This window comes from Agelaius phoeniceus, chromosome 13 (assembly GCF_051311805.1).
Source record: "Agelaius phoeniceus isolate bAgePho1 chromosome 13, bAgePho1.hap1, whole genome shotgun sequence".
In the NCBI taxonomy this organism is placed as follows: domain Eukaryota; kingdom Metazoa; phylum Chordata; class Aves; order Passeriformes; family Icteridae; genus Agelaius; species Agelaius phoeniceus.
In genome coordinates, this window is record NC_135277.1 from 8551641 (window position 1) to 8578228 (window position 26588).

Genomic DNA, 26588 nt, shown 5'->3' on the forward strand with positions numbered 1-26588 from the left:
GTTATGAATTCCTATAACAGGCCTTCAGTTAATTTTCAGTGCTGCAAGCGTGCATTGTCTTTGATTATTGCCTTGGCCCTATTACTGCAAAAGAGGAAAAACTTGTATTTTCACTTGCAGTGAAAGGAGGACATGCATCCTGGGCCACATCACCAGGATCCTTAGACTGGATTTGGGCATCAGTGTTGTCGAGTTGTGACTTTTAACTGTCCCAAGCAGCAGGGACCCCAGCAGTTCTTATGGTGACTTTGCCAGCCAAAATTGTCAGGTTTTGCCTAATCGCCACCTCAAGCTCGGCACTTCCCTCCTGTATTTTAAATAAATATTCAGATACTTGTCTGATTTTATATATATTTATTGTACCTTCATAAATCCACAGTGGTTTTCTTCCATTCCTACATGTGTTGTTCCTGGGACTGTAGCCCTGTGGAAACCAATCTGCTGTGTGGTACAGGTATTCAAGGTAATGTTGAAATGGTCAGCCTGTCCCTGTAGTGACTTGGGGATTTTTACCTAATTAGCTCTGGTTTTTGGTACCCACATTGAACTTTGTGTTGCTCTGAAACCTCATCCTGCAATGTTTCTTCTCCTCGTGACTGTCTGTAGATACCCTTTAACAAACTGATATTTCTAACCTTTTCCCCATAAATTGTTTTTTTGATTAATACTTTTCCAACTTCTGAAGTAATTTTGTGACTTTGCATTTGCTTTGTTTTTTGCCAGTATTGCTCTGTTAATGAGAACCCTGAATATGAATTCAGTGTGGTTATTTATGTCCCATGGTCTCTGCAGTTGCAGGCGCAGTTCATGATGTCCTGGCTGAACATGGATTTCCACTTGTACTATCTTTTATTTGCCTGAATTCCTTCTTAACTAATTCTCAGAGGGGCCTCAGTCTTCTAGCTTCTGCATTGTCTGGTTTGGTTTGTGAAGTTCATTTGCATTAAACTAACACAGATGTTTTGCTCTTAATTAAAACGTTAATGACCTATCATTGATCCACTGGTATGGATCTTCTTTCCTCTCTTTTAATTCAGTAATTTGTTTACCTGTTTCTTCCCTTAAATAATTTTCCTTATAGCCCTATTCTCATCCAATAGTTCTTAAGTGAATTCTGATTTTTTTTTTTCTGATGTATGCTCTGCACAAAATAAATGCTGATAGTGAGCTGCTTTGTATTATAAACTTGTATCAAAGTTTCAAGCATTTTGAAACACTGCTGGTCAACCTTGGAACTATTAGTTGAAAAAGTGTGGCCAGGTCATGAAGATGCAGTTTCATCCATGACTGAATTTCACATCCTCATTATTTTAAAGAAAAAGATGTTTTAAATTTTTTTTTAATATTTTAACTTTTAAATTATAGGAAAGGGGATGATGTGAGGTTATGAAAAACAAATTTTGGGCTTAAAAAAATAGTCTGTTCCAGCAAACTGCAACATGCTGTAATTTAAATGTATAATGTGAGTCTTTACAAGAACTTGTTATGCATATTTTAGAGCTATCAAGGTGTCACTGTAAAAATGGCTCTGTGTGCCTGGATAAATTATGCAACGGGTCTCCCAGAGGTGTGAGCGATCACTAACATTTTGTTGTCGATGGGGATGCTCTGTCCATTTTTCCTGTGTGACTGACCATTTCTGTTCATGTAGTGCAGCCACAGGTGATGTACAGCTTGTTTGCAGAAAGGTAAGATGTGCTACATCTGTCTACTCTCAGTTGTTGTCTTGTGTTTGTGCTTTGGAAAAGCCAGAGGAGAATATTTGTTACAGCTTCAAAGGTGTGGTTTTCCAAGGACTCTGATATGTATCCTTCTAAAATTTATGTAACTGTTACAAATTTAACTTGTGCTCACCTGGAGGCCTGTTACTTGTGTTGCCTCTGCTGCGGTTTTGTTCCTCGTTCTTCCATGTCACTCCTGTAACTTGTGCCAGCTCTGCTCGGGGTGCTGACCCTGGAGCTCCAAATACCCAAACCTGTATTTATGCTTAGCATTGTACACATTTATGAACTCTGTATTGCATTTGCTTTTTCTAAATGGTGCTAAACATAGAAGTAGAGACCCAATGTACTTGCTTCCTCTGGTTATTCGTTCAGCTGGAAAACTTGATTGTTCTCACTTGGAAAACACTTTCTTCTTTCACAGGTCTATTCCTGTGAAAGCAAGCTAATGATCTCAGTTAAGCCCATTTAACTCATTTCTCTATGTCCTTCTCTGTGGAACTCTCCAAACATTTTAGCTCTGAAATTTAGCTCCAATGCAGTCGTTTGTACTCCAGCACTGGGTAAAGGTGGGGTGGCTCTTTGATGGTGGGCACTCCACTGTTGGGAATGAGGTCAGGCACAGAAACTCCCCGCTGGCTCCGTGTTGCTTTCCAAGTCCAGTGGTAATACTGAGGTCAGATGGGTGTGAATTTCAAAGCAGGAGGTTGTACTTGGGCCTCATAGCTTGGGTACAACAGTAAAAAGCAGGAGCTGGTCCTTGCAGCAGGAGAGTGAGCCCTGCTCCCTTGACTCTGCAGTTCTGCAGATGAGTTTCTGCAGTAATCAAATTAATTTTGCAGAAAGTGTAAGAGTAACATGCCTGATGTCTTAAAAAAAAGAAACTCCAAGAAGACCCCTACAGCATTAGTAGGCCAATTACAAATTACCTTTTGGTTCCTGGAAGGGTAAAGGTGCTTTGGGTCTGGGTTTCCTCGGGGGCGCTGGGGACTGGGAGCGCATCGCGTCTCTCTGGAGTAAAGCCATGTGCTGGCTGTCCCTGCGTGCTGCTCCCTGCGTGGGACGGGGCTGCGCTTCCCTCGCTCCGGACGCCGGAGCATCCCCGCTGTCCCGGGCCGTGCCCTTGTTGTGTCCCGGGGGCTCCCCCGGCCCCTGGCTCCGCGCACGGCGGCGTCCGGGCTGCGCTGCGCTCGGCGGGGGCGGGGAGTGGCTCGGCGGGGCCGCTCCGCTGCCGCTCCTGCGGATGGTGGTGGTGATGGTGATGATGATGGTGATGATGGTGGTGGTGGTGGTGGTGGTGATGATGATGGTGATGGTGGTGGTGGTGATGATGGTGGTGATGGTGATGGTGGTGGTGGTGGTGGTGATGGTGGTGATGGTGATGATGGTGGTGGTGGTGATGGTGGTGATGGGCGGCCGGCCCGGAGCGGGCTGCGGGCGAAGGCGCTGCCGCAGCCCCGGCGGTCCGAGCCCCTCGGGGCGTGCCCGGGCCCGGAGCGGCTCCCGCAGCCTCGGCGGGGCTGGGGCCCTGCTGCCAGCCCGGGCTGTCCCGGGAGAGGAGGGGGCGCGGAGCCGCTGGACCCGAGCCCTGCTCTATCAGGAGAAGCAGCGCAAGGAGCACACACCTCTGGATTACACTTGGCCTTCAAGGCAAGCATAGGTGGCTTGGTTTGCTGTGCCTCTGGAGGTGACTGCATGCAGTGGGTCTTTCCTTAATTTTCTCCTTTTGTTTCTAGGCCTTATTAGTTTAAGAGCTGCTTTAAACTAAGAAGACATCGATCCATAGTTTTGCTTATCCTAAATGACGTTTTTCATGGCAGTCTGTTCTTGGAACTTGCAGACCTGCTAAAAGATTTAACATCACTTACATTTCAAGTGACTCTGCTGCAGCAGTGCCATTAGGAGTGCTTTGGATCTGCCCTTTGGATCTTTCCTTTGCCTCAGACCAGGACCAGAGGGATGGCAGCAGTGCCTAATGTCCTCTGCATGGTAAAATATAACTGCTAGGACTAAGCTAAGTAACACACTGTTATATTCCAGGGATGAGTTAGAGCCATGAATGTGCATTTTGATACATGGAATTCCAACATATTAATAGAATGCTTAACTAATACAATTACAATAGGCAAGCAATCCCCTGGACCCTAAGTCACAACTACTTGAAGTTGATAACTTTAATCTTGAATCAAATAAATAACAAACCTAAAGCTTCTCAAACATGCTGATCTGGGATGCCCCTCTAGGAAATAGAAAAACAGTCTAAAAATTTTTGTTTTCTGCTTAGAAATGAAAGGGAAGGCTTCAGGCACATTCCAGGGCTCCCAGGACATGACCTCCAGCCTTCAGCAGTATGCAGTTACATTAAAACATTCACCATTTCAAACACTCTTGGCAGTATGCCGCTGAGTTTTGGGTTCCTTGTCCCTTTTAATTATCAGAGCTTTCTTTTGTGTTTGCAGCCCTACTTATCGTGAAGTCCCAGCCTACTTATGTTGCATGTAATTGCTTTATTGATCCATTCCCAGAGTGTAAATTGAACCTTTGGGCTCGGCCTGGAGGATGAGAGTTAGATAGGGGCACTGCTTTAGAAGAAAATGTAATCTCCATAGAGTCCCAGTTGTCCCTTACAGCACCTTTTTATCAACAGGATGAAGTTGCTGTGGCCTTTGAGCAACCACAGCTTCGCCTGGGTACACCAGACTAATGGCTTTAATCAGCAGGCAGAGACAAGGTGCAGCTAGAAATCAAAATGGAGCCTTTAAACCCAACTTACATCTGTTGGAAAAACAGAGTTTGTGCTGGACCCTGGGACTGGACCAAAAGTGCAAATGTAAAAGTTTCCTTCCTTAATCAAATATAAAAAAAGTCTTTAACAAGAATAACAGCTTGAACAACTTTTTAAAATATTTTTCAGAAAATTAATATGGAATAGTAAATTTTGTTTTGGTGATTGGGTTAAGTTTTTTTTGGGGGGAGGGAGGGGAAATCTGTGCAGTCTTTGAGTGTTTGTATGAATAATGAAGATAGTTTTCCTAAGCATTAAAGAAAAGAGTACTTTAAATGAAAAATTATATATAACCATTATTACATTTTATTACCTAAAACCTATTTATCATACATCTCTTGATTTGGCCTGTTGAAACTTTCAGTGTTTGTCAAAGTGGTGCAGTGATCTGTAGCCAGGACTGCAGCAGAAATCCATAAATGTAGTTTGGTACACATATATTCTGAGGAAACAAACTCTCTGGGATTCTTTGCTGTTTATGTGTAATAGGTTCACTGTATTTATAATTATTTCAGAACATAGCCCAAATCTCAGAAGTTCTCTGTGGGACATGGATTATGAAAAACTGTTGCCCAGTAAGAAAACCCTTCCTGGGACTGTGGGCTCTTGCAAACCCTCCAGCCTGGTCAGAAGCAGCTCTCTCTTGAGTTACCACAGGAGAAGTTTGCTAAGTCAGACCCTGGGCCAGAAGCCACAAGAAAAGCACTTGTCCAGTGAAGTATTCCTTAAACCCTTCAGATATATTTTAATGGATACCTTTGCACCTTGGCCTGGAGTCTCTTTTGGTTTTGCAGCTGTGATCAAAATGCCAACCTGCTCAAAATTCACATCAGTGCCCTCAAGGTGATCTAGCACAAGGTGAAGCTGTTCTTGCTATACAAGATGCTCCAGCTCCTCAGGAATATGGGAATGTTGTCTCAAGGCCAGCAGTCCAGGGCTTTCTCTCTGCTCCAGAAGCAAATGATTAAACCAATAAAAATGCCAATAAAGCCCAAAGAGGAACAAACTGGTAGGTATAGAAGGAGGAGATGTGGGTTTGGTATCTCAAACACTTTCTGGTGCTGGCTGACAGGAACAGTGGGGCAGGTGAGGGGTGGGCATTGCTGGGTGCAGCCTGGTTTGGGTGGGTCCTGTGCCATGCCAGGAACTGCACTCAGTGCTCAGCCTGAGAGACAGCTGGGCTCAGCAGGGTCAGGGAAGGACAGGCAGGATCGAGAGAGGATGGGCAGGACCAGTGAAGGATGGCCAGGATCAGCAGACGATGGGCCAGGTCAGTGAAGGGTGGGCAGGGAGCAATAGAAGATGGGCAGGACCACTGGACAATGGCCAGGACCAGTGAATGGTGTCCAGGACCGCTGGAGGATGGGCAGGACCCTTCGACAATGGGCAGAACCAGTGAAGGATGAGCAGGATCAGTGAAGGATGGGCAGGACCCCTCGACAATGGGCAGGATCAGTGAGGAATGGGCAGGATCAGTGAGGGATGTCCAGGACCCCGGCAGGATGGGCAGGGTCGCTCCGGCCCGGCCGCGGGGCAGCGGCTGTGCAAGGGCGCCGCCTCCCGGCCGCCCGCGGCTCTGCAGGGACGGTCGGCGCCCATGTCCCCCCCGTGTGTCCCCTCTCTGTGTCCCCCCGGTGTGTTCCCTCTCTGTCTCCCCCCCGTGTCCCTCCCCGTGTTCCCCCGTGTCCTCCATGTGTCCCCCCGTGTCCCTGGGGGCTCCGGGCTCGCACACTGGGCTCGGAGCTGGCGCTGGCCCTGGGGCGAGCCCCCCGCTGCCCGAGTTATCCCGCGGCGCCTCCAGTGCTCCGTGGGAACGGGGTGCTGCCCAGGGGATGCTGCCTCCGTTCCTCCTTCCTTTCTCGAAGGAAACAGGAAACCGCCCAGCGAGGGAGTGTGCCCGGGAAAAAATCACAGAGGAGGAACCTCCCTGCACTCGTGTGCCAGAGCTGAGTCCCGGGGCAGGGATGTCTGTGCCCTGCGAGTCAATTCCCACAGGCCACTCACTCGGATTAGCTTGGTTCTCTGCCCTGGCCTTACCATGGAAATCTCAGCCATGGATATTTGGTATTGAACGCTCCAGCTGTGTTTGTGGCAAAGCATTGCAATCACTGTGACACAGGATGGCCGAGGTTGTCTCGTCCCTGGCAGCCCAGTACAGAAAATGGCCCATTTTTGTTTGCTAGGAGGGTGAAGTGCAGTTTATAACCCACAGTAGCGCTCGGAGGAGGGCTCGGGTTGGTTATTTTTGTGAGGAAGAGCTACACCAGGCGTATGTTGGAGGCAGTGAGCGTTAGTCATGATTTCTCATTTGCAGGTGTGAGGCTGTTCTCACGCTGTGGATGCATCCTGTAACAGAGGGCTGTGGGGTAAACTTCATTCCAGTGCTGCTGCAAAACAGAAATCAGCTTGGAAAAATGGAATCTAAAGAGTGAAAGGGAAAGAGTTTAGCTGCCAAGCACCACTCTACAGATAGTAATGGGGGCTTCTATGTTTACTTTAAAAAGAGACAGAATTTTTAGAAAACCAGGTGATAAATTCAGTCCCTTTTATTCTGAAATTTTCTTCCTCAGACCAGTGAAAACTTAATATGGGGTGAAATGGCACTGAAATCTTTTATCTGAGAGTAATTCTCTCTCTCTCAAAAAAAAATCAAACTAGTCTAGTTCTGGCTACACGAGAGAAAAAGCCTTCAATGGATTTAAGCAGTGCTCACACCTTCAAGATTTTAGTTCCTTTTCCAGGAAAAGTCCCAGGTAAGCAGGAGTGACTTTGGTTTTGCTGATTGCTCTGTAAGGCCTGCACAAAGCTTAGCACTCACCAAGTGCTTTCCATTTACCTTGACTATTACTATGCTAGATTAATTGATTGATTGGATTAGTCGATATCTCTTATTTATCTTGCAAGTTTGTGAAATCTTTTGCATGAAGTAAATACTTTAAATAACAATGTAAGAGATTTAGAGCCCTGACAGATTTAAAAGGCTCAGGTCCTCTTCAAATTTTGCACTTCTACCAACATTCTGTTCAGAGAATTTAGTGTGTTTAAAGACAAAATACTCTTATTTGTCTTGCCTTGCCTGAAACTTCCACCAGTAGATAAATTTTTCTTTAAAAAAGGAGTGAAGTCTCCTATACTTCTGGTAACAGCTCTGTGTTCCCATGACCTGCATTCATATGTGTCATTTTCAGATAAGGGGGAGGCACAACGCTGACTAATGCTGCTTTTTTGGAAGGAAAATGACAAAAGCTATTTGAGACAGGAATAGAAGTGCCAGCACTGAATGACAGATGAACAGCTGGTAGCAAAGGTGGCAGCTCTAGCATTTCCCTGTGTTTATGAAGTATTGAAACAAGGGAGTGTTATCTGGATTTGTTTTTTCTGGCCTGGATGCTTATCTTCAGGTTCAGCAATTCTCTGGGTCCCAGGATCGGGCGTAAGAGAGTGGATGGGTTTTGTTCAGCACAAGTGAATGTTGCTCCCTCACTGGAGCTGCTGCCTGGAGCACGGGGCATGGCTGTGCCCCTCTCCCACCCCCTCTGCTTCCAGTCTGTTCCCATATTTTGCCTGACAGCACTTGCTCCTTATTAACATGACTATAGCGTCTTTGTGCCCTCTGTCAGAAGAAATCCTGCACCAGAATAAATTTCAGAGGTGACAGATTGGAACAGTTTGACCAGATGATGGCACACAAATGTCTCTGAGACCGACAGCACCTGTGGCTCTGCACCTCTTTGCCTTTGGCTCTGGGCAGCAGCAGTGGCTGGAACCTTTGCCTACCCACTTCTGGCTGGTCCTCCCAGGATGCTGGGCTCTGGAATGGAAGTGAGGGATTACAACTCTGCTGTGGCTGCAGTAAAGCAGATATCTGTGTTTATGTGCCACCCAGAAGCTCAGTTGTGCTGTATTTCAGAGTCTATGAAAAAATGTGATGTTGTGGTTCCTGGAAAACACAAGGCAGTGTGTGATGGTCAGTGCCAGGTGAGACAGGTGTCAGGTGTGACAGTGCCATGGCCACTGAGACTGGAACCTTCCAAGCCAGGAAGGCAGTGCCAGCACATGGGGGTTTTGTGTCTGTATCTTGTCGGAGCAGTTTCTAAGCCTCTTCCTCTCACTGCAGACTCTGAGCACAGGTTCATGGGGGGTGAAGTGGCCAATACCTCTCTGCTCACTCACTGCCAGGGGAGCTTTTGCAGCTGCTGGGTTACAGTGTCATCCATAGATCTGCCAGACACAGGGCAGTACAGGGGGAAACACCCCACGGGAAGGTGCCAGAGGGGTCAGTTGCCTCCCAAGCAGGACCAAGGCATGCCAAGCCCCGGTTTAGGACATCGGGACTGGTGCTCCTCAGCGCTCTGTCCTTGCAGAGACAGCTGGCACCCAGCCGCATCCCCTGCACGGGGCTGTCGAGCCCCACCGGGCTCTGCACAGACCCGGGGGGATTCCGGCAAGGAGCCCGCTGCCCCCGGAGCTGGGGAAACCTTTCCGTGCCGGCAGCGGGGCATCAGGAGCCGCTCGTAGATATACGTCCAGGCTGGAGGGAACGTCCCCGGCTGGGAGGAGCCAGCGGCTGAGCCGCTGTAAACAGTGCGGGCACCGCCAGCGGTTGGGAGATGGATATAAAAAGGGAGGCGGAGGGGAGGCAGCCGGAGCGGCGGAGCGGGAGCTGCCTGCGCCTGCCGGCCCCTGCCCTGCCTGCCCCGCCCGGCGCGGCAGCTCCGAGAGGCTGCGGGCAGAGTCCACGGTGGGCGCTGTCGGGACAGGTAAGTGCGTGCAGAGAAGTTTGGGACCGCTCGTCGAGCGGCCGCTGCGTCCGCGCCGCTCCGGCTCCCTCTGTCCGCGCTGCTGTGCGCTGCTCGCCGCCTCCGGGCTGCGCCGAGGGGGGACGGGGCTCTGCTTTCGCCGTCGCGACGTTTAGTGAAGGGGAAAAAGGAGGGAAAAAACCCCAAAACAACGAAAGCAAAACACATCCAAAGCAAAATGTGCCTTTTGGCGGCTCCGTGCAAAGTCGCGGCGCACGTGTTGCGGCCGGGGGCGGCCCCGGGCTGCAGGTAGCGGCTGCGGGACCGCCCGGGATGCGCCGACCGCGGGCAGCCCCGGGGAGCCGCGGCTCCTCCTGCCCTTCGCACCGGACCCGGGGGCGCTCTCGGTGCCGGTGCCGCCGCGGGACGCGTCGTGGAGCAGCGCTCGGCAGCAGCATCAGGTCGGTACCGCGCCCTCCGCGCCCCTCGCCCCGCCCGACCCCGCCGCCGCTGCCGCCGCCCGTTTCTTGCAGGGCCCTGCCCGGATGCCGCCCCGCGCCTCGCCCCGTGGCGACCCCGCTCCGACACCTGCCGGAGCGGCCCGTGGCCGGCCGTGCGCCTCGAGGGCTCCGCCGCCTTCCCTCCCTTGTCATCCGCCGCGGAGGTAAGCGGGGCCCCGGGCCCGGTGCTGCGGGGATGTCCCGGCCGCGCCTGCCGGCACCTCCCGGCCCCAGCCCCTCCGCTCCCCTCGCCACCCGGGTGCTCGCCGACCGCCCCCACGGGCCGCCCGTCACCCTGCATGCAGCCCGCTGCATCCTCATGCGACGGCGGGAGCGGCGCATCGGCCCGGAGCGCTGCGGCTCGGGGGCCACCAGCTCCCTGCACGGGCCAGCCGCCGAGGGGGCGGCCACGGAGGGCTGCGGGCAGAAGTTGGTGTGCGCGAACCGCGGCGGCATCCCGGAGCCGCACGGCCGGCACTGCCGCTCCCGGGCCCTCCTGGACAGGACTCTGCATCCCGGCCGGCTCCGCCACGGCCCCGGCTCCGCCGAGAGGCGCTGGGGCAGCCGCGGGCTCAGCCTGAGCCTCCTGGACGGCGGCACGGCTCGGCACGGCTCGGCTCGGCTCGGCTCGGCACGGCTCGGCACGGCTCGGCTGCTGGCGGGGGCCCTTCCACAGCCACCCGCGGCCGGGCTCAGCGCTCTCCTGGCCCCGCAGCCCCCGGCAGGGTGGTGGCGGCCGTCCTGGGGCACTCGGCCGCCCGCAGCCTCCACACCGGAGACGCGGCTGCTGCGGCGGGACCGCCTGGGCAGCAGCGGCGCCGTCCGCCGGCGCTACAGGTGAGGCGGGGGCGGGAGCGGAGCCACCATGGACAGCTCCGCAACGCCGGGGGCTCGGCCCGACCCGGGGCGGAGCGGGGCTCGCCGGGCGGGGGGCGGAGGGTGCCCGGCGGGATGTGGAGGGTACCCGGGGGGATGCAGTGGGTACCCGGCGGGATGTGGAGGATACCCGGCGGGATGTGGAGGGTACCCGGGAGGATGCGGTGGGTACCCGCGGGATGCAGTGGGTACCCGAGGGGGATGCAGTGGGTACCCCGGGGGATGAATATGCACCGGGCCACCCGTGCCAGAGGGAGAGGAGCTGGGCCATGCTGCACGCTCCCTCCTGCCCAAGTTCTCTGCGCGGTGGAGGGCTCGGAATGTCACCAGTTTGCTCCTTCCCTGTCTCCTTCAGGCAGTCCTGGGCGCTGGTGGTGGGGATTCTCGGAGAGGATGGGCTTTCCAGAGCAGAAGATAAGCAGGAGTATCACAGGAATGGAACAACAGGGACTGTTTGGGAATCTCATTGCCCAAAGAGATTTCCTCACACAGGACAGGACCTGTTTTACTGTTTCTGCTTTCAGTGGATGGATAAAAGGTTCAGTCTTCCCTGAGAATTGCTCGTCTTCTGTTGCTTTGCTGTGGTTTTCCTGTGTGGCTGCTGTGAATCTGAACAGTGCAATGACAATCATATCACAGTCTTTGGCTCACACAGATGTTGACCAAGCTAACAGAAGTACTCTCTCAAAGTAATGCTTTAGCTTTCTACAAAGAGATGGCACTAACATTTTTAATGGCTAGAGCACTTCTATCATGCAAAGGATTATCTAGATCAAAATTAAATCAGCATGCTCTTCATCTAATTGCATGATTCTGCCACGTGCAGCTGTAAAAATAATTGATTGCTTCATTTTTCAGGTGTGCCTCATAGTGGATTTAAAGTGGAAGTGTCCAAAGGAATAATTCTTCATCTGGTGGATGAGGTTACAAGTGGGTTACCTGGTGACCTGGCATCATTACTGCCAGCACAGAATATTTTATGCATCAGGCTGAAGAGTTTAATCTCCTTCCTTGCCCAAGGAAAAAAGGTCAAGTGTAAATTGATGGTATTAAATATTTATTTATTAAATGTATTTTGTCTTGTCTTTTACATTCTACATTTACTTGCCTTTTAAAGTAGTTTTTGCCCCATAAACACAGGAGCACATATGAGAGCTGAAGGCCCTAATTTTATTTTGGGGGTTGAAAGTTTCACTAGAGGCAGCAGTCCTTTGTAGCAGCCTCTGGGATCAGACACTGATAACTGGCATGTCCCAGACTTGGTGATTGCTTAAAGGAAGGGTGTGCACTTGCCCAGAGCAATTCAGTAATAAAGATGTTGTGTTCATCCTGAATAATAAGTTTTCTGGTTTCCACAGGCAGCCCACTTTGTCTTCACATTGGAGAAGTCATAGATGGTGTTGATATGAGGGCAGAGGTTGGTTTTCTGACCAGAAATATACTTATTCAAGGAGAGAAGGAAGACTTCTGTTATGGGCAATATCAACACCAGTTTTTCTCTTTTGATCTATTCAGAGGGCACATTAAAGTGAGTAATTTTCAATACATTTGCTTGTAGGTGGTTTCAGATAATTCCTTCCCCGGGTTGTAAATAAGTGATATAAATCATCAAATTACCATTGATATAAATCATCAAATTACCATTGTATGTGTGGGAAAAAGTATATTTGTCTATGAAAAAAGGGGAAATTTGTTGGCCTGTCTTGCAAAACTAACTAGCAATGAGACATTTTCCTCACTGTGTCTGCAAAAACATGCCCTCCTATGGGATTCCCTTGGAGGGGCTTCTTTGGCAGCACTGCTGTCAGTGGGGCCCATGCAAAGCCAGCTCTGGAGATGTCACTGAAGGAATTGTGGTTCCTGCAGAGCAAAGCTGCTGCCTCCCTGGCTCAGGGGAGTGCTGGCTCTCACCCCGCTGTGCTTTGCCTCTCAGTTGTCTCACGTGTGCTGGGTGCAGTCCTGCTGTTTGCAGGGGCTTTGTGTAAAGTTGCTCCTGCACCAGGTGGTGGAAACTGAGGAGCTGTGCAGGTCTGGGCTAAAATCACTCGACAGTGGAAGCTGCCAGGAAATGGAGCCTGGTGGCAAACGCTCCCCCTCTCTGCAGTTGGCAGGAGCAGCGTGTCTGTCACTGCTATTGCTAAACTCTGCACAGGCTGCCTGGCAGCTGCTCCTTGGCAGCCCCTGCCCGTAGGTGAGCAGCTGCTGGCACATGGCTCTGCAGGTCCTGAGCTGCTCTGGGTGGAAACAGGGAGCTCACCCTTCCTCCTGGGACCATGTTTCACTCTGCAAAAGTATTGCCTAATGAGAGAGGAAAAAAGCCCAAACCTGTTTTTCTTTTTGTGTGTGTTTTTCTATTGTAATGCCTTACCTGGATCTGCATTTGTCTCAACAGATCCTAAGGAATTTTAGCTCTGTTCACGTGTCAGGAGTGGAACTGAAAAAAAGTGGGGCAAAAAATCCTGGGCAGTTACCCTGTGCATTTTCACCTGGCTGAGGTTGTGGATGAGAGAGGAGGAGATGAACATCCAATGCACCTCAATAACCTGATTATCACCACTGCTTCTCAGGGTGGAACTCATGGCCTTCTGGTAGGACAAATATTTTATTAGTAACAAGTTCAGTTCTTTGCATAGCCAGGCCTAAACAGCAAGAGCCATCTGTGACACAAAGAGGAATCAGAATATTGAAATAAGGCATATTTTTCCCAAGAAATGTCCTGACTTGGCCTTTATTTGAGTTAGGACTGTTCCTCTGGTAGTGCAGCTGTTTGAAATAAATGTCAGGTTCTCAGCACAGCCTAATTAATATTATCAGATCAGATATAGAGTGATCAGATACAGGGAAATCTTTGCCATGGTAATTCTGGACAGTTTGTGATAATGAGAACTTTCATTTAAAATTAAAGCAGTGAAGTTTAAATGGAGCTGACTGAAGCAATGGACCTTTAATTTGCAATGAGATAAAAAAGACAGGGCTTAAGTCAGAGTAACATGAAATATATCCCACTCTTTACATGTGACAAAGGGAATGAAATATGAACAGAACAGACCCAAATGGTCACTTCAGTGCCAGGACAGTCCTCAGAATCTTGGTTTTGACCTGGATTCTCAAAAGGGCATTCTGAATGTAGAAAAAAGGGTCACAACAAAAGCCACACATGTGCCAGCTGGAAAAGAGAGATTCCTGCTCCAGTCCCAACTTGTCCAGTTGCTGTGTGCTCTGCAGGACCCTGAGTGATATTTTGGTGTCTGTGAGCATTTCCTCATTCACTGGGTGGGTGCTCAGCCTGACACTCCCTGACCTCCTGTGTTTTTCCTGACAACTTTTTCTCAGTCCTGTAAGGACTGAAAAGGCTTTGTAAGACAAAATAGAAATGTGCTCCATGTGTGAAAGGGTCCCTTGAAAGAATGTATTAATGAAAATGCAATATAGAACCTGTACAACACAGGAGAATTCTTCATGTATTCTAAACTTGATTTATACTGTTCAGATCACTCACAATTTTTGATTGCCTTCTCGTATATGTGATTTTCTCTGTCTGTAGAGCCTAATTCTGTGTACAGAGTCCTTAGGTTGACAGGAGGCTGGTCCAGTATGTGGGGATGTAGTTTAGCTTGCTTTCTTCTGCTTGGGATTAGAGCTCTGGAATTGAAGTAATGTGTCTGGGATAAAAAAAAAAGCTTTATGCTAATAATGGTCCTTAGAAGAACAGTGTATGGCCTTGCTCTTTATCAGAAGGGAGGCACCCAAGGGTTTATCTGTATGTGTGGGGTGCAATAGAGCAATCAATAATCCAAGTGAGATCCAGCCCTGGTCATATGGCCTTGAGGGCTGGGAGTACTTGAACCAGTGAGAAGATCTTATAGTAAAGATTAAATATGTGATTCTTTGAAAGACTCACGTGGCTTTGATCTGTAGTCATTAAGATGAAAAGTAGTTAAAAATGTAATAAGCAGCCTTGCTTTAAAAGAATTTAAAATAATTTGCAGTTCCAGAGAGCAGCATGTGTATCAGAGCAAGGCAGTTAAATAACACAGACAGGCACCTGCTTCAGCATCAGATCATGAAATTCCAGCCCTTGAGGCAGAGTGAACCAGAGAGGAGGTTTCCCCCCTCCCATCCCGAGGTTTTAGAGCATGTAATTTTAGATGCACATTGCCAGAGTGGTTTGTGCTCCTGTGTGTGTGGGTCATGTCTGCAGTCCCCTTCTCCATCTGCTGCTCTGTGCCAGGCCTGTGCTGCTTGGAGAGCCAGCAGCAGCTTGGGTTCCTGGGGAGCTGGGGGCAGGCTGGGCTGTGCCCAGAGCTGGGCACGTGTCAGGCGTGTGCAGCCTGCTCAGCCTGTGCTGGCCAATGCTGCAGGGCAGAAAGGTCACCAATATTGTGTTGCTGGACTATTTATAATTCAGTGCTTAGAGGTGTCTTGATCATCTGGTGTTGGCCACAGTGTTTCACGTGCCAGCACGAAACACTGGTGCTGGGGACAGCACTGTGACAGTGCTGCAGGTGGGTGCCTTTCCAGGCTTGGGTTTTCTATCAGTGATAGGCTGGAATTGATCAGTTATTGGGGTTTTGTTCTGATGGCATGGACCCTTATCTCTGAGTGCTAATCTAAGTGCTCTTTAAATCACATTAGTCCTGGTCACGAGAGTGATCTCTACAGTTTTGTGTGTGTGACTTTTCAGGGCTGCCCTGCAAGCCTGAAGCTGGCACTGGTCATATTAATTGAAGCTAAAATCTGGTTTTGGATACAAGCCTGGCTTTTCATGCAGCCCTTTGAAGCACAATTAGCCAAACTGCAGCTGAATGCAGGAGAATGAAACTCTACAATTGAAATGCTGTTTGAAACAATGAGAAGATTGTTGCTGAAGTTTTCTGTCCAATGTTACTCTTCCATGGCCTCCTCCTGCCCATCATTTGGGAGGGTGGAAGTGGCTCACTGATCTTAGCAGGCTGGCAGGCACACTTGCATTTTTGTCTAAATCCATTTCCTATTTGTGTTTCCAAGCCTCAGCTGGGCTGGCAGGGACATGCTCAGTGTCAGCTCCCTGTCACCCTCCCTGTGGCTCACTCCAAGGTGCTGCACCCATCTGTAGGGTCCTGGTGGATTTCCAACTCTCTCTCAGGGGGAACTGGGTACCTGTGTGCCTCAATTTGCTGTGCCTCGCTTTTAATTCTCTTTTGGACACCTCACTGAGGCAGAAACAAGAGCAGCAGATGACAAGTTTGAGGGGTGACTGCCAGGAAAACAATGAAATCCAGCAGAGCTGTACCTATGGGGACTATAGTGCTTGTGACTCCAGATGTTGTGTAGAGTTGCAGCCCATCAAGGGGAAATTACAGGATATGATTCCACGAAATGGATTTATTTCAAGTATCCCTCTGTATACAAAAATAACCAAGTAGGTTAATATTAGTTAATCTTGCAGTCTTGCACAGACATAACTGACGTCAACAGGAATTTTGTATGCCTGAAGAGGGAATATAAATGCTGACAGGGATCATTTGAGTACAAAGTTAAGGTTTCTGGAAGATTTAGTAACAAATAGCTGGTATTTTAACTAGCCTGATTTAGTATTTACATTTAAAAGAAGGATTTCTGAACTTATCTTCATAAGACTGTACATCAAAGGAGGCTTGTGCTAAGCCCTTTTGGTCAAATTAGGGTTTAATGCAATATCCCTGAGCATGTCAATTAATATTAAATAGACTGAAATAGTAAAATACCATCTCTACCCAAGATGATCATTACAGGAAAGAAGTGGCCCTGCACCTTCTGAGAACATGAATCTCGTTAATATTAATTACTTTGCATGGTGCATTTTAAAGAATAACTTATTTAATTTTGGAAATGTTGTAGTCATAAAAATTTCTAGATTAACCATGCTGATTTGTTGGTTTATCATGTCAGACACACTTATCTTTATGCATCTTTGATATTTACTCTATGACACTGAATCAAATAATCTCTCTGAGAGCTGAGGGTATTTTTAAATCCAGTATTTTGCAATTTTCCCTTATTTATGCATTTAATCTTCCTCAGAGTAGTTTTAAGATCAGTCCACAGTGATGCACACTGCCTGTATCCAGTCAGCTCCAGGGCTGATGGAGGCACCTCTCAGTGATAGAGGGTTAGCAGTGTTTTTATACATGACCTTTATTACTTACTTGCAAAAGATGCTATCCAGTGAAGTAAGACAACAGATGAAAATGTTTTTATGGTTATATCTGGCTTCTGTGTGCACCACTACTGAGCTTCCCTCTGAAGAAAAACTCCTTACTGGGATAAACATCAATATTATATCTCCTTAAACTTCTTCTTAATGGGCCACTTGTGGCTTGCAAGGATATTTGGGTTGTTTTTTCATGTAGAAGCTTCATAAATTCATAGAGAATCCCTAACTCCTGCCATTGCCCCTAAAGTTTCAAAAAACAGACCAGAAGTTTCATTTTCAGACATTTTCCAAAGCTTCTTAACTTAAAAAAACTCCAACCCTTGGATTTCCTTCAGCTGCATTGAACAGAGCATGGATTTTGTGTTAATGTTCCCATATAATTTACAATAGGTTCAGCATGTGGCTCCATAAATGACCATGTCTGACATTACTGGATGGTTTATTTTCCTTTAAGAGTGTCATTAAAAGGTTGTGTGGAGTTTTAAAGTCAATAGGAGAGTTGTGGCTCAAGTCCAGGGCAGTGCTATGAAAATGTATCCCTTCCTGTTTGGTAACTGCTTAGGATCATTTTGATTTTGATTTTTCAGGGCTGTCAGCACGTTCTGGATTGCAAATCCAAACAACAACTTAATAGAGAATGCAGTGGCTGGTGCTCAGGTAAAACCATTTAATGGCAGAGCTATGCTTTGCCTCCACTTCCCAAATATGTTACGTTTATTTATTGATGTCAGGAGCAATAAATTTTAACTGAGACATAGAATTTGGATATGTATTTCTGCACCCTTTGTTTCTGTTATGAACAAATATTTGCTTACACTTCTCCACTGATTTCTCTTACAATTATGCCTGGAAATTGTGTGTGCTATCTCTTAGAAAATATTGATTTTTATTTGTAGTTAATAGTTATATTATTAACTATTAACTAATTAACTATTAAATAACTAACTAAATAACTATTAATTAATTAATAATAAAATCAACAATAAAATTAATTAATTAATTTTATTATTAGTTAATAATTTAATAATATTAAATTATTAACTAATAATAAAATTTTCTATTTCTCTATATGAATACATACTCTCTCATTATTATCTCTTATGTTTACCCAAAACATGTTTGTGTTTTATGTACCTGTACAGACCTGACTGTTTTCTAACAAACCACCTGAATTTCACCCACAATAAATGCATTTTTATAACCTTTGTGTGTGCCCTGGGGACCCACTGTGCATGCCAAAGGCTGAGCTGGGAGGTGCAGGAGCTGTGCACATGCTGGACAGGCTCAGGTTGGAAATCTGGCCAGCACAGTGTGCAAAGCTGCACTGCCAGGGCAGCCTGGCATCACTGGGGGCAGTGCCCCATCTCTCACACCTCCCTCTGGCTTTCAGGATGTTGGCACATGGTGCCTCTTCCACTGGGGCCCACTGGACAGTCTGAGGAAGATACCCAGAAGGACAGGCTGAGCACAGCCCTGGGAGTGAAACCCACTCCAGTTTCAAGGCAAGTGATGGTTTTTATGCTTCTGTCAATATAATTGCATGGCATTGACTGTGTGTGCTGCTCTGTGATGCTTGTGGGTGTCTCACATTTTGATAAGGGGCTTTTTAACACTGTATCAGGACACAAGCAACTTTTGGGGGCCCTGTTTGTTCTAAATATTGAAGAGGGAGCTGAGGGGAGTAGAGAAGCTCCTCTGTTCCAGGAGCTTCAGTTGTGTGGCTGTGTTAGAGGGAATGTGCCCAGGCTATGGGTACACCTACTGAAAATGAGATTTAAGGGCAGACAGGCAGCACTCTCAGCACTGCTGTTGACCACAGTGGTGCCAGGATCTAAGGGGATGAGGGAAAGTCATTTGTGCACAACTGCTCATCACCTCTGGAAAATGAGACCAAAAATTCAAGAGTAGTTCCAAGAAAAACACTTTCCCCCAAATATACTGTTGATGTGAAAACATTACCTGTAAGACATAAAAAGCATTTTGAACTTATTTCTCAATATTGTCCATAGAAATTGGTTGTGTTTGCTGTGCTTTGTATATTTTCCCTCTTGGTCCATGCTGCTCTAGCCCAGAGCCTGTCAGTTGGCTGCAGCAGCTCATGTTCTCTTTTGCCTGTCGGGGGACTCGTCACTCGGCATTTAAAGCCTTAATTCTCAACAACGCTCTTTTTCCAAAAAGTTATCAAGAGCTTGGCAGGGTCCCTCATTGCTTTCTGCGAGGGAGGGAGAGTGGGAGTTCAGAGCCTTGCTCTGGGTCAGAAGAGAGCCCAAGATGCTGATGGATAACATCTGGCATTCTGTCCTGAATTCAGCGTGCTACATCCTGTGCTCATGTCCTGCTGAGCAGTGCCAGGAGACCTAAAGGGAAGGGAGAGCCCTGGCTGCTGCTGCTCCTGTGCCTGCACGCTCTGCCTGCCCACATTCATTGATAAAATCTCCCATCTTTGGTCCCTGTTGAGCGATCTGTTCAAGTAATTGGAGGCGTGTGCACTTCCAGGCTGGTTTGTTTATTGGAAAAGGAGTAAAGACAACGAGAGCCTGAAGATCCCAGGGAGGATCTCGCTGTCGATAATGCCAGGTGAGCACAGGCTGCAAGGCTCGGTGTTTTGGATAGTTGTACTGCGTCTTGGCTTCTGCACTGCATTTAGCAGATCATTAATGCCTCATTATGGCTGGAGCATCTGAAAAAAACACACAAGCTTTCTCTGATGTGCAGAGGCAACTATTCCATAGCCATGCACTGGATTGTTTGTGTTACTGCTGGCCAAAAAGGACACCCATGCACTTGGGGTTGTGAGGACTGAGCAGTGAAGCACGTGGAAGGGGACCCAGATCCCATTAGTGCATTGGTGGGTTTGTAAACTCTTATATTTATCACTAATTGCTTAGAAGAACTTACATCTGAAAGGTGATGTAAGAGGCTGCTGATCTGGGATTAATGAGGAAAATAAGTAGCCTCAAAGGTTTTTGTCAGCTGCCTCTTGCAGAGTGGAAGCAGGTAAATTAAGGCCATTTTGGGTCTGTGTGAGGAAGCTGAGAGAAATCAGCTGCTGCTCCTGGTCAAGCCTTGGCTTTTTCTCTCCTCCATCATACCCTATCAATATGATGTTCCCATAAGGCTGAAAGGAAAGGATGACTGTGTGTCCCTTGTGACATTTCCCTGCCAGGGCCACCCCTTGGGCACCAAGGAGAAATGTGCCTTTGCACCTCAGCTGGGAGAGGCAAGAGGTGAGGGTAGACTCAGAAAAAGTAAGGTCATTTTTTTCCTCAAACACAGCACAAATCTACCATTAACAGCCACTGTGGCCTGTGAGCAGTTTAGGTGCACCCAGTTCCCAGGGAGAACCTTTTTGCTTTCAGCAGCTTCTCCTTCAGCAGCCACAGAAGCTTTTGGGGGTTTGGGCTGTACATGCAAGGAGAGCAGCTCCAGTTACTCTGTCAGCTTTGCTGAATGGGATTCCTGCAAGTGGCTAATTGATTTTCCAACATCAACAGAGGGATTCTCACTGGGCCCTCTAAGGACATCTACAAAAGGATCTGAGTGACTTGGGAAAAATGTTTTCTATGCCTCTAAACCACATTGAATCAAATTAAAGAATAGCTGTGGGCTCATTGGTGTCTAGTGAGAAATCACCTGCTCCTTCACCTGGGCCAGAATTTCATCCTTACGAATGTTTCTTGTTTTCTGCTTTACACCAAAGCTCAAAAGAGAAATCAGGCTAATACCCTGACTCTGATTCAGGGCATATCACCTCTTTAGACCCATCATGCCAATGACTGGAAGACAAAAACGACCTACTGGGCCTTACTGTCTCTGTCTGAAGTTGATTCCTGAGTCCCTTGTGGTGCATTAACTAAGATTCTTTCTCCAGGTTTGCCCACATCAGGATGCTGATCCTGAAAAGCCTTGAACTCCTGCCATGATTGATGGTCGTACTGCTCCTAGAAATAATCACCACAGGGCCTGGGCTGGGCATGGTGACATTATTTTCTGCAGCTCAGGGTAGGTTACTGTTATATCATTCTCCCCCTAACAGGCATAAATAAGTCTGTAGGCCAAATTCACTGCAGACATCCCTCATCATTTACACCCTTGTGTTTCCTCTGTCCCAGGTTTTCAGACAATGGAATTGGACTCACTCTGGCAAGGTAATTTCTTAAAATGGGTCTTCTATCCATTTTTTCCCCCAGTGTAATGTTCTTCATTCCAAGAATGGAAACTGAGACACTCCCCTGCTAATTAGTGTAAGACAGGAGAAAAGCTTCCATTTCCCCTCTGGACCACATCAACTCTTCCCTGGGCAGCCATAAATACAAGAGGCAATTTAGCCTTTCATTCTCTTTGCCTCAGCATGCCTGGGGAATACATGATAATTGCTGGATATTTCCTGCTGAACAGGAGCTTCTGGACAGGAGGTCCTGATGCTCAAGCACAAAGCTACCTTGTCACTAACTTGCTGGTTTCTAAACATACTTTAAAGCAGGCTTTTATAGAGCTGCATGCACCTTTTTCCAAATTAAAGACACAAATTCTACTGTGTCTGTGGTGCAATTAAAAGTGTTAATTAATTGCTGTGCTGTGCTGCATATTTACATGGTGTTTCTTTGCTTGCAGGATGGAACTTTCCCAACAACAGCTCCAGCCTGGAGGTTACATGTTCCATTTTTGTTGGAGAAAGCAGCAACTTTGGCTCCCAGGGAGGTCAAAACAGCTACTGGGGAAAAGGGGCAAATGGAGAACACAGAACACTGCCCAGAAACAAGTGAGTTATTCTTCTGCCATTTCTTCTTGGCGTTAGCTTAAGGTAGAAGAAAAGCCCCAGGAATTAATGTGGCTACCAATGAGTAATTTATACCAGGTGCTTAAATTATTGTTCAGGCCAGAAATAATAAGCATCCAAATAAACTTATTCTTCAGGCCAACAGCTTGAGAGCATTCTTGACTGAATGTGTTTGATTTAGTTTTCTCCTTGGTGTATTAGTCAGTGGAGAATGGATTAGAGAACCTGACTGATGCCAAATGGCTCTTGTGTGGTGCTTCAGTGGTGCAGCATCAAGGTGCTTGTGTTTGAGTCTCCCAGGATATTCCCTGTCCGTGGATTCCAGATTTATGATGGGTCTGTCAGGATGACAAGTTGACAGATACTCAAGTGCCATCAGGTTCTTCATGTAAAATCCCTGTCAGATCAGCCCCCAGAACAATGTGTCACAGACCCTGATGGAGAAAAGTGTGAGTGAGAGAAGCAGAAATGTTTGCTGTTAGATGTGATAGGTTTTGAAGTTTTTAGCAGTGGTGAGAGATCTATCCTAGAGCAGGATTTCCAAGCAGAGGTGTGTGTTACATTGGTGCAATGCCATCAATTAATTTTGAAACCCTTTTCTTCTTAGTGATGAAGGTTATTTGTAAGCCAGTAAAATTTGATACCTTATGCCTGGGCAGACATGCACAAAGAAATCTGCATTGGAGAAAGGTTTCACCTTGTAATCAGAACACCCAGAACACAAGTCAGGTAGTGCAGCATTGCCAGCTGCTGAGGGCCTGGTCTCAGAGGTTGAGAGGATCACACAGAAGATATCAGGAGCCAATAAGCTGCAAAACAATTCTACAGAAATAGCAAAGGCACTGAGAAGCAAAGCCATGACCCAGTTTCTGAGATCAGCTGTGAAATTCCTGTTGTGCACAACAGGGACTTCCCTTGAGCTGTGACCACAGAATGGGGCTCTGTATCTGTGCCTTGGCAGAAGCTGGAGAATGCTGAGCAATTCCAGTCCTTGTCCTGGATTCCTGTAGGGTTCATGACCCTGGACACTTGGCTTTGGAAATGATGGATTGCACCTGGCTCTCTCCAGGAATTGTGACCTCCTGAGCTTTTTTCAGACAAGGTCCATAGTTGTTGGGATGGCCATGAACTGCAGTAACTTTGGCCTGAGGTTTGGCTTTACCTTGAGGAAAATTTCCATTGCTCTGAGATTGACCAATATCACTCCCTCTGGCTAGCAGAGAGTTTATCTGTCCCCTCTCTGGTGCACTTTAGACCAACAACCAGGGGGTATTTCATGAAAGGATGGTGTTGATTGCAGTCACTTGACTGCTCCTCTAAGTAAAAAACATGGTCTCTGTGCATTTTGGTGAGAAGATCTTATTTGCCTTGGATGCTTTATGGACCTTTGGAACAAGGATAAGGGGTAATTTGCTGTTCCTTCTTCATGTGTTCCCTTGGGGAAATGGTTATAAGATGGTCATGGGGGACATTAACAAGAAAATCAACAAGGAACAGGGGAGAGGAGCTTAGAGAAAAAAAAAATTGATCAGTGAAGTGGAAGAGAGTGGAAAATTTCCTCCAGTAAAGGCTGTAGGACTGTTCACTAGAATGGATTCAGACAGGTGATATCTATGCACATTGGCAAAGGGTTGATCATACCTTGAATGGCTGAAAATGCAACTCTTTAATACAGTCACAACATCTGAGACCAATGAGCCTGCTGAACAGGCAGCATTATCTGTTTGAGAGGCAGTTCAGTACTGCAACAGCTTTAGGATCTAAGGTTTTCAAAGTGAAAATGGTCAGAAGATTTCCTAAATAATTTGCAAAGCAAATTAAACCAGTGCAGTGTAAGCCTATTACAAAAAAAACCCCAAAAACCAAAAAACCCAAACCCAAACAAACCATAAGCACATGATCTCAATAATTATTTAATAATTTAATTATTAATAATAATTAATTATTATTTGTATATTTACAAGGAAATATCAACTTCTGAAGCTGGTACTTTGCCATGTATGTTTGTAAGCACCTGCATCCCAGCAATTTTCTCTTTGATTCTATTTTATCTGGATTGAATCCAGATGTGCTACATCTGATTTTATACTTGTTGAATCACACACAGTTTATTTTTTTGTTGTTGTTGCTCATTGCTATATGGGGGTAATATATCTTTGCCTAGTTAAGATAGAGCCTGTCAACCATTTTAATTAATTTTCCATCTCCAGGCTTCTTAGTTTTATTAGCCATTTTATTAGTTTTTAAAGGATGGCTAAGTACTAATTCCCTGAAGTACAATCATTTTACTGTTGTTCTTTAAGAAGAAATTAAACATTACTGCAAGTTGTACAGCGATGACAAAACTATTAGTCATGCTGAAGGATAATTGTGTAATTAATCAGACTAATCAGCAGATTGATTAGACAACAAAATAATAAAGCCAGTCAGGTCTTGTTTAATTCCAGCATAAAAATAACAGTGAAGCAGAACAGAAGACCCAAACATTACACTCCACACAAAGGATTCTAATTGTCTGTCCATTGACAAAGCTGAATCTCACATATTATCCATGCATTCATCCATTGCAATATTATTGCTGGGCTGGTTTGTTTGTTTTGAGAGGAGTGCTTTTAAAAAGTTATTTCAAAGCAGTGGAAGCAGAGGTTGGCTGCAGCCCAGCTGAGGGATGACTGATGGCTGTGGTCTCCTGCATCTCTGTCAGTCAGCAGGATCTGGAGAGCTCAAGGGAGATGCCCCAGCCCAGAACCAAGCCATATCCACACACTGGTGCACCACTGCTTGAGAAGAGCTGACATATCTCTTTGTAGTCACAAAACAGGCACCCATTCCCCCCTGTGTCCCTCTGAGGCACAGAGTGAGGTGAGAAGCAGGAACAACCACCTGCAACAGCTGCAGGACTCCCAGATTGTCCCAGCTCACACCCACTGCTAAATGTCCCCCTGGTCACTTTGTCCCTGCAGCCAGGAGTTTGGGGTGGATTCCCTCCTACCCCACTCCTACCTGTGCCAACCCTACTGCATCTCAGGAATTGCTTCTGCCAAAGAAATCTCTGTGGGCTGTGTTGGGTGGGTTTGTGTCCCCACGAGAGCTCACAGGGGCTGCACTGACCCTGGCCATGGACTGGCAGCTCCCATGGGGCTGCAGCCCAGCCTAGCTGAGAGATGGGCACCTCCTCATGTTGACTTTGCTGTGTTTAGCCTGTGTTGGTTTAGTGCTGGGCTGCTGTGTCACATTTGCAAACAGCTCATGATGGGAAAAAGAAAAGCAGACAGTTGGTTGAAGTCTGTTATTTCCTGAAATAGAGAGCAGAAAAACACCAGTCCCAACCCTAAGGAGACTCCTGACCAAAGGGACTTGGCAGGGAGAGGGTTTGCATCACTCCAGCAGAGCAAAAGCCATGGGGACAGAGATCTTGGGGGGTAAATGAGAGGAAGATTCCTGCTGGATGAAAATGGTTTTATTAAAATGATAGCAGTGATACAGTGAGATGTCTTTTGTTGGCAGCTTGTGCAAACACTTGAATGTTACAAGTCACTGATTATTACAATGATTTCCAGCACCTTACTTTTTTTTATATAGAAAGTGCAGTCATCAGGGCTCCCTGCAGGTGTGTTAGGTGTGCTGCCTTTGGGCAGGTTGAGTTAGCACATTCTTAAGAGATTACAAACTCTGTCAGGTAACTCAAGTATCCTTTATGCGTGTCTCTCAGAGGTGGCCACACCTAGTGAAAATTAGGTGTCTGAATAGTGGTGTGGTAGCCAGACATGCCCTGTCTCTGCACCTTCTTCTAGCTCCTTCCTAGCTCCATGTGGACAAACCTGAGGAGCAGAGACTTTGTTCCTGTGTGCTCACTTAGGAAAAATTATAAAAAAACCACTGCCACAGCTGTAATTGCAAACTCAGTGGCACTCCTGTCCCTCAGTGTACCAAAGTAAGGTAACCTTGAGGCTTACACAAGAAGTGACACTGCTCATTAAAATTTCCACTTTAATTCTGACTTTCAGACTTTTTAGAGGAGAATTTTAGAGATAAGAATAAAATTAGCACCCAAAGTGTCTGCTGCTGGATGGAAACACTGAGATCAAATGCAGGATGTACTGGCTGTGCCTGGTTTGGTTTGAAGTGCAGCTGGCTTTGTTCTCCCCCCCAGTGCAGTGCCTGTTTTCATATGCAACTCCAGAAGTGCCATCACAGAGTATTTGTAAGGAGTTTTGAGCTGCTGCACAGTGTTTACACTTTTTAATATCTCATTTTTAATAAATTAAAATGAAAGAAAAAAATGAACAAGTTTTGGGATCCTCCTAAGCCAAGGGAAAGTAGCCTTTTGGGGGAAAAATTCCTGTTGCAGAGAGAAAAGATTTTAAAAACCTCAGAAATGCCCCTTAAACTTCCCAGTGTTTGAGCCTCCTTTAAAGGAGACTGCCTCAAGTATTTGTTTATGAGATTCATACTTAGACAAGAAGGTGGCAGAAAATGGTTCTAGGCTTTAATTTCATTTTAAAGGCGTTAAGACTTTTATTCTGCAGTTGTTGCTGCAGGGTTTGGGGTTTTTTTAAGGCAATGGACTTCCCATCCAACTCAGAGTCACAATAACCCTCCTATTCTCCTAAGCCCTTCTGTTTATTATTGTTAAAATAAAGCCTTTAAAGCCCTTAATAAACTTTCAGCCTAATCCTGCTGACCCTAATTCTTATTCATGTGCACAGTCCAATTAAAGTGAGTTGGGGTAAATGGAACAAATGACACTCCTTTGGGTTGGCACTTTCCTGTGGTTATTTATGCTGTCTGCTTTGATATTCATTGCCAGCAGATTCATTCAGAGTGCTTGACCTGGAGTAATTATTTTCCTGATTACTTCGGAACTTAATCTTCACACCCTGTAATAATTTCATCTGCAGACGTTAAAATATTCCAAGCTTTTTTAGCTGAACATCTGCAGTTTCCTTGTTTTGATGTATTTTCATATCAGGACAGATATTTTTACTTAGCTACTGAAGAATCTTGAGAGC

The 26588-nt window shown here is 46.8% G+C and overlaps 2 protein-coding genes across 6 annotated transcripts in view; both read left to right on the plus strand.

Moving 5' to 3' along the window:
• Window positions 1-9094: 9094 nt before the first annotated feature.
• The window catches only part of LOC129126338 (cell migration-inducing and hyaluronan-binding protein), a 101649-nt gene continuing 84155 nt past the window's right edge, over window positions 9095-26588 (plus strand). For both annotated transcript variants that reach the window (XM_077185376.1, XM_077185377.1), the window contains exon 1: window positions 9095-9266. The gene's annotated coding sequence lies outside the window, so the exon portion shown is untranslated. The remainder of the gene's footprint in view (window positions 9267-26588) is intronic.
• The window catches only part of LOC143695147 (cell migration-inducing and hyaluronan-binding protein-like), a 44004-nt gene continuing 26681 nt past the window's right edge, over window positions 9266-26588 (plus strand). For 2 of the 4 annotated variants that reach the window (XM_077185379.1, XM_077185378.1), the window contains exons 1-11: window positions 9916-10582; window positions 10977-11159; window positions 11480-11649; window positions 11980-12149; window positions 13014-13209; window positions 17384-17453; window positions 18187-18298; window positions 19108-19373; window positions 20668-20798; window positions 20909-20944; window positions 21411-21558. In XM_077185379.1, the coding sequence (XP_077041494.1) occupies window positions 9942-10582; window positions 10977-11159; window positions 11480-11492 (837 nt within the window). In that variant the 5' untranslated portion in view covers window positions 9916-9941 and the 3' untranslated portion in view covers window positions 11493-11649; window positions 11980-12149; window positions 13014-13209; ... (4 more) ...; window positions 20909-20944; window positions 21411-21558. The other 2 variants (XM_077185381.1, XM_077185380.1) reach the window with 2 other exon arrangements.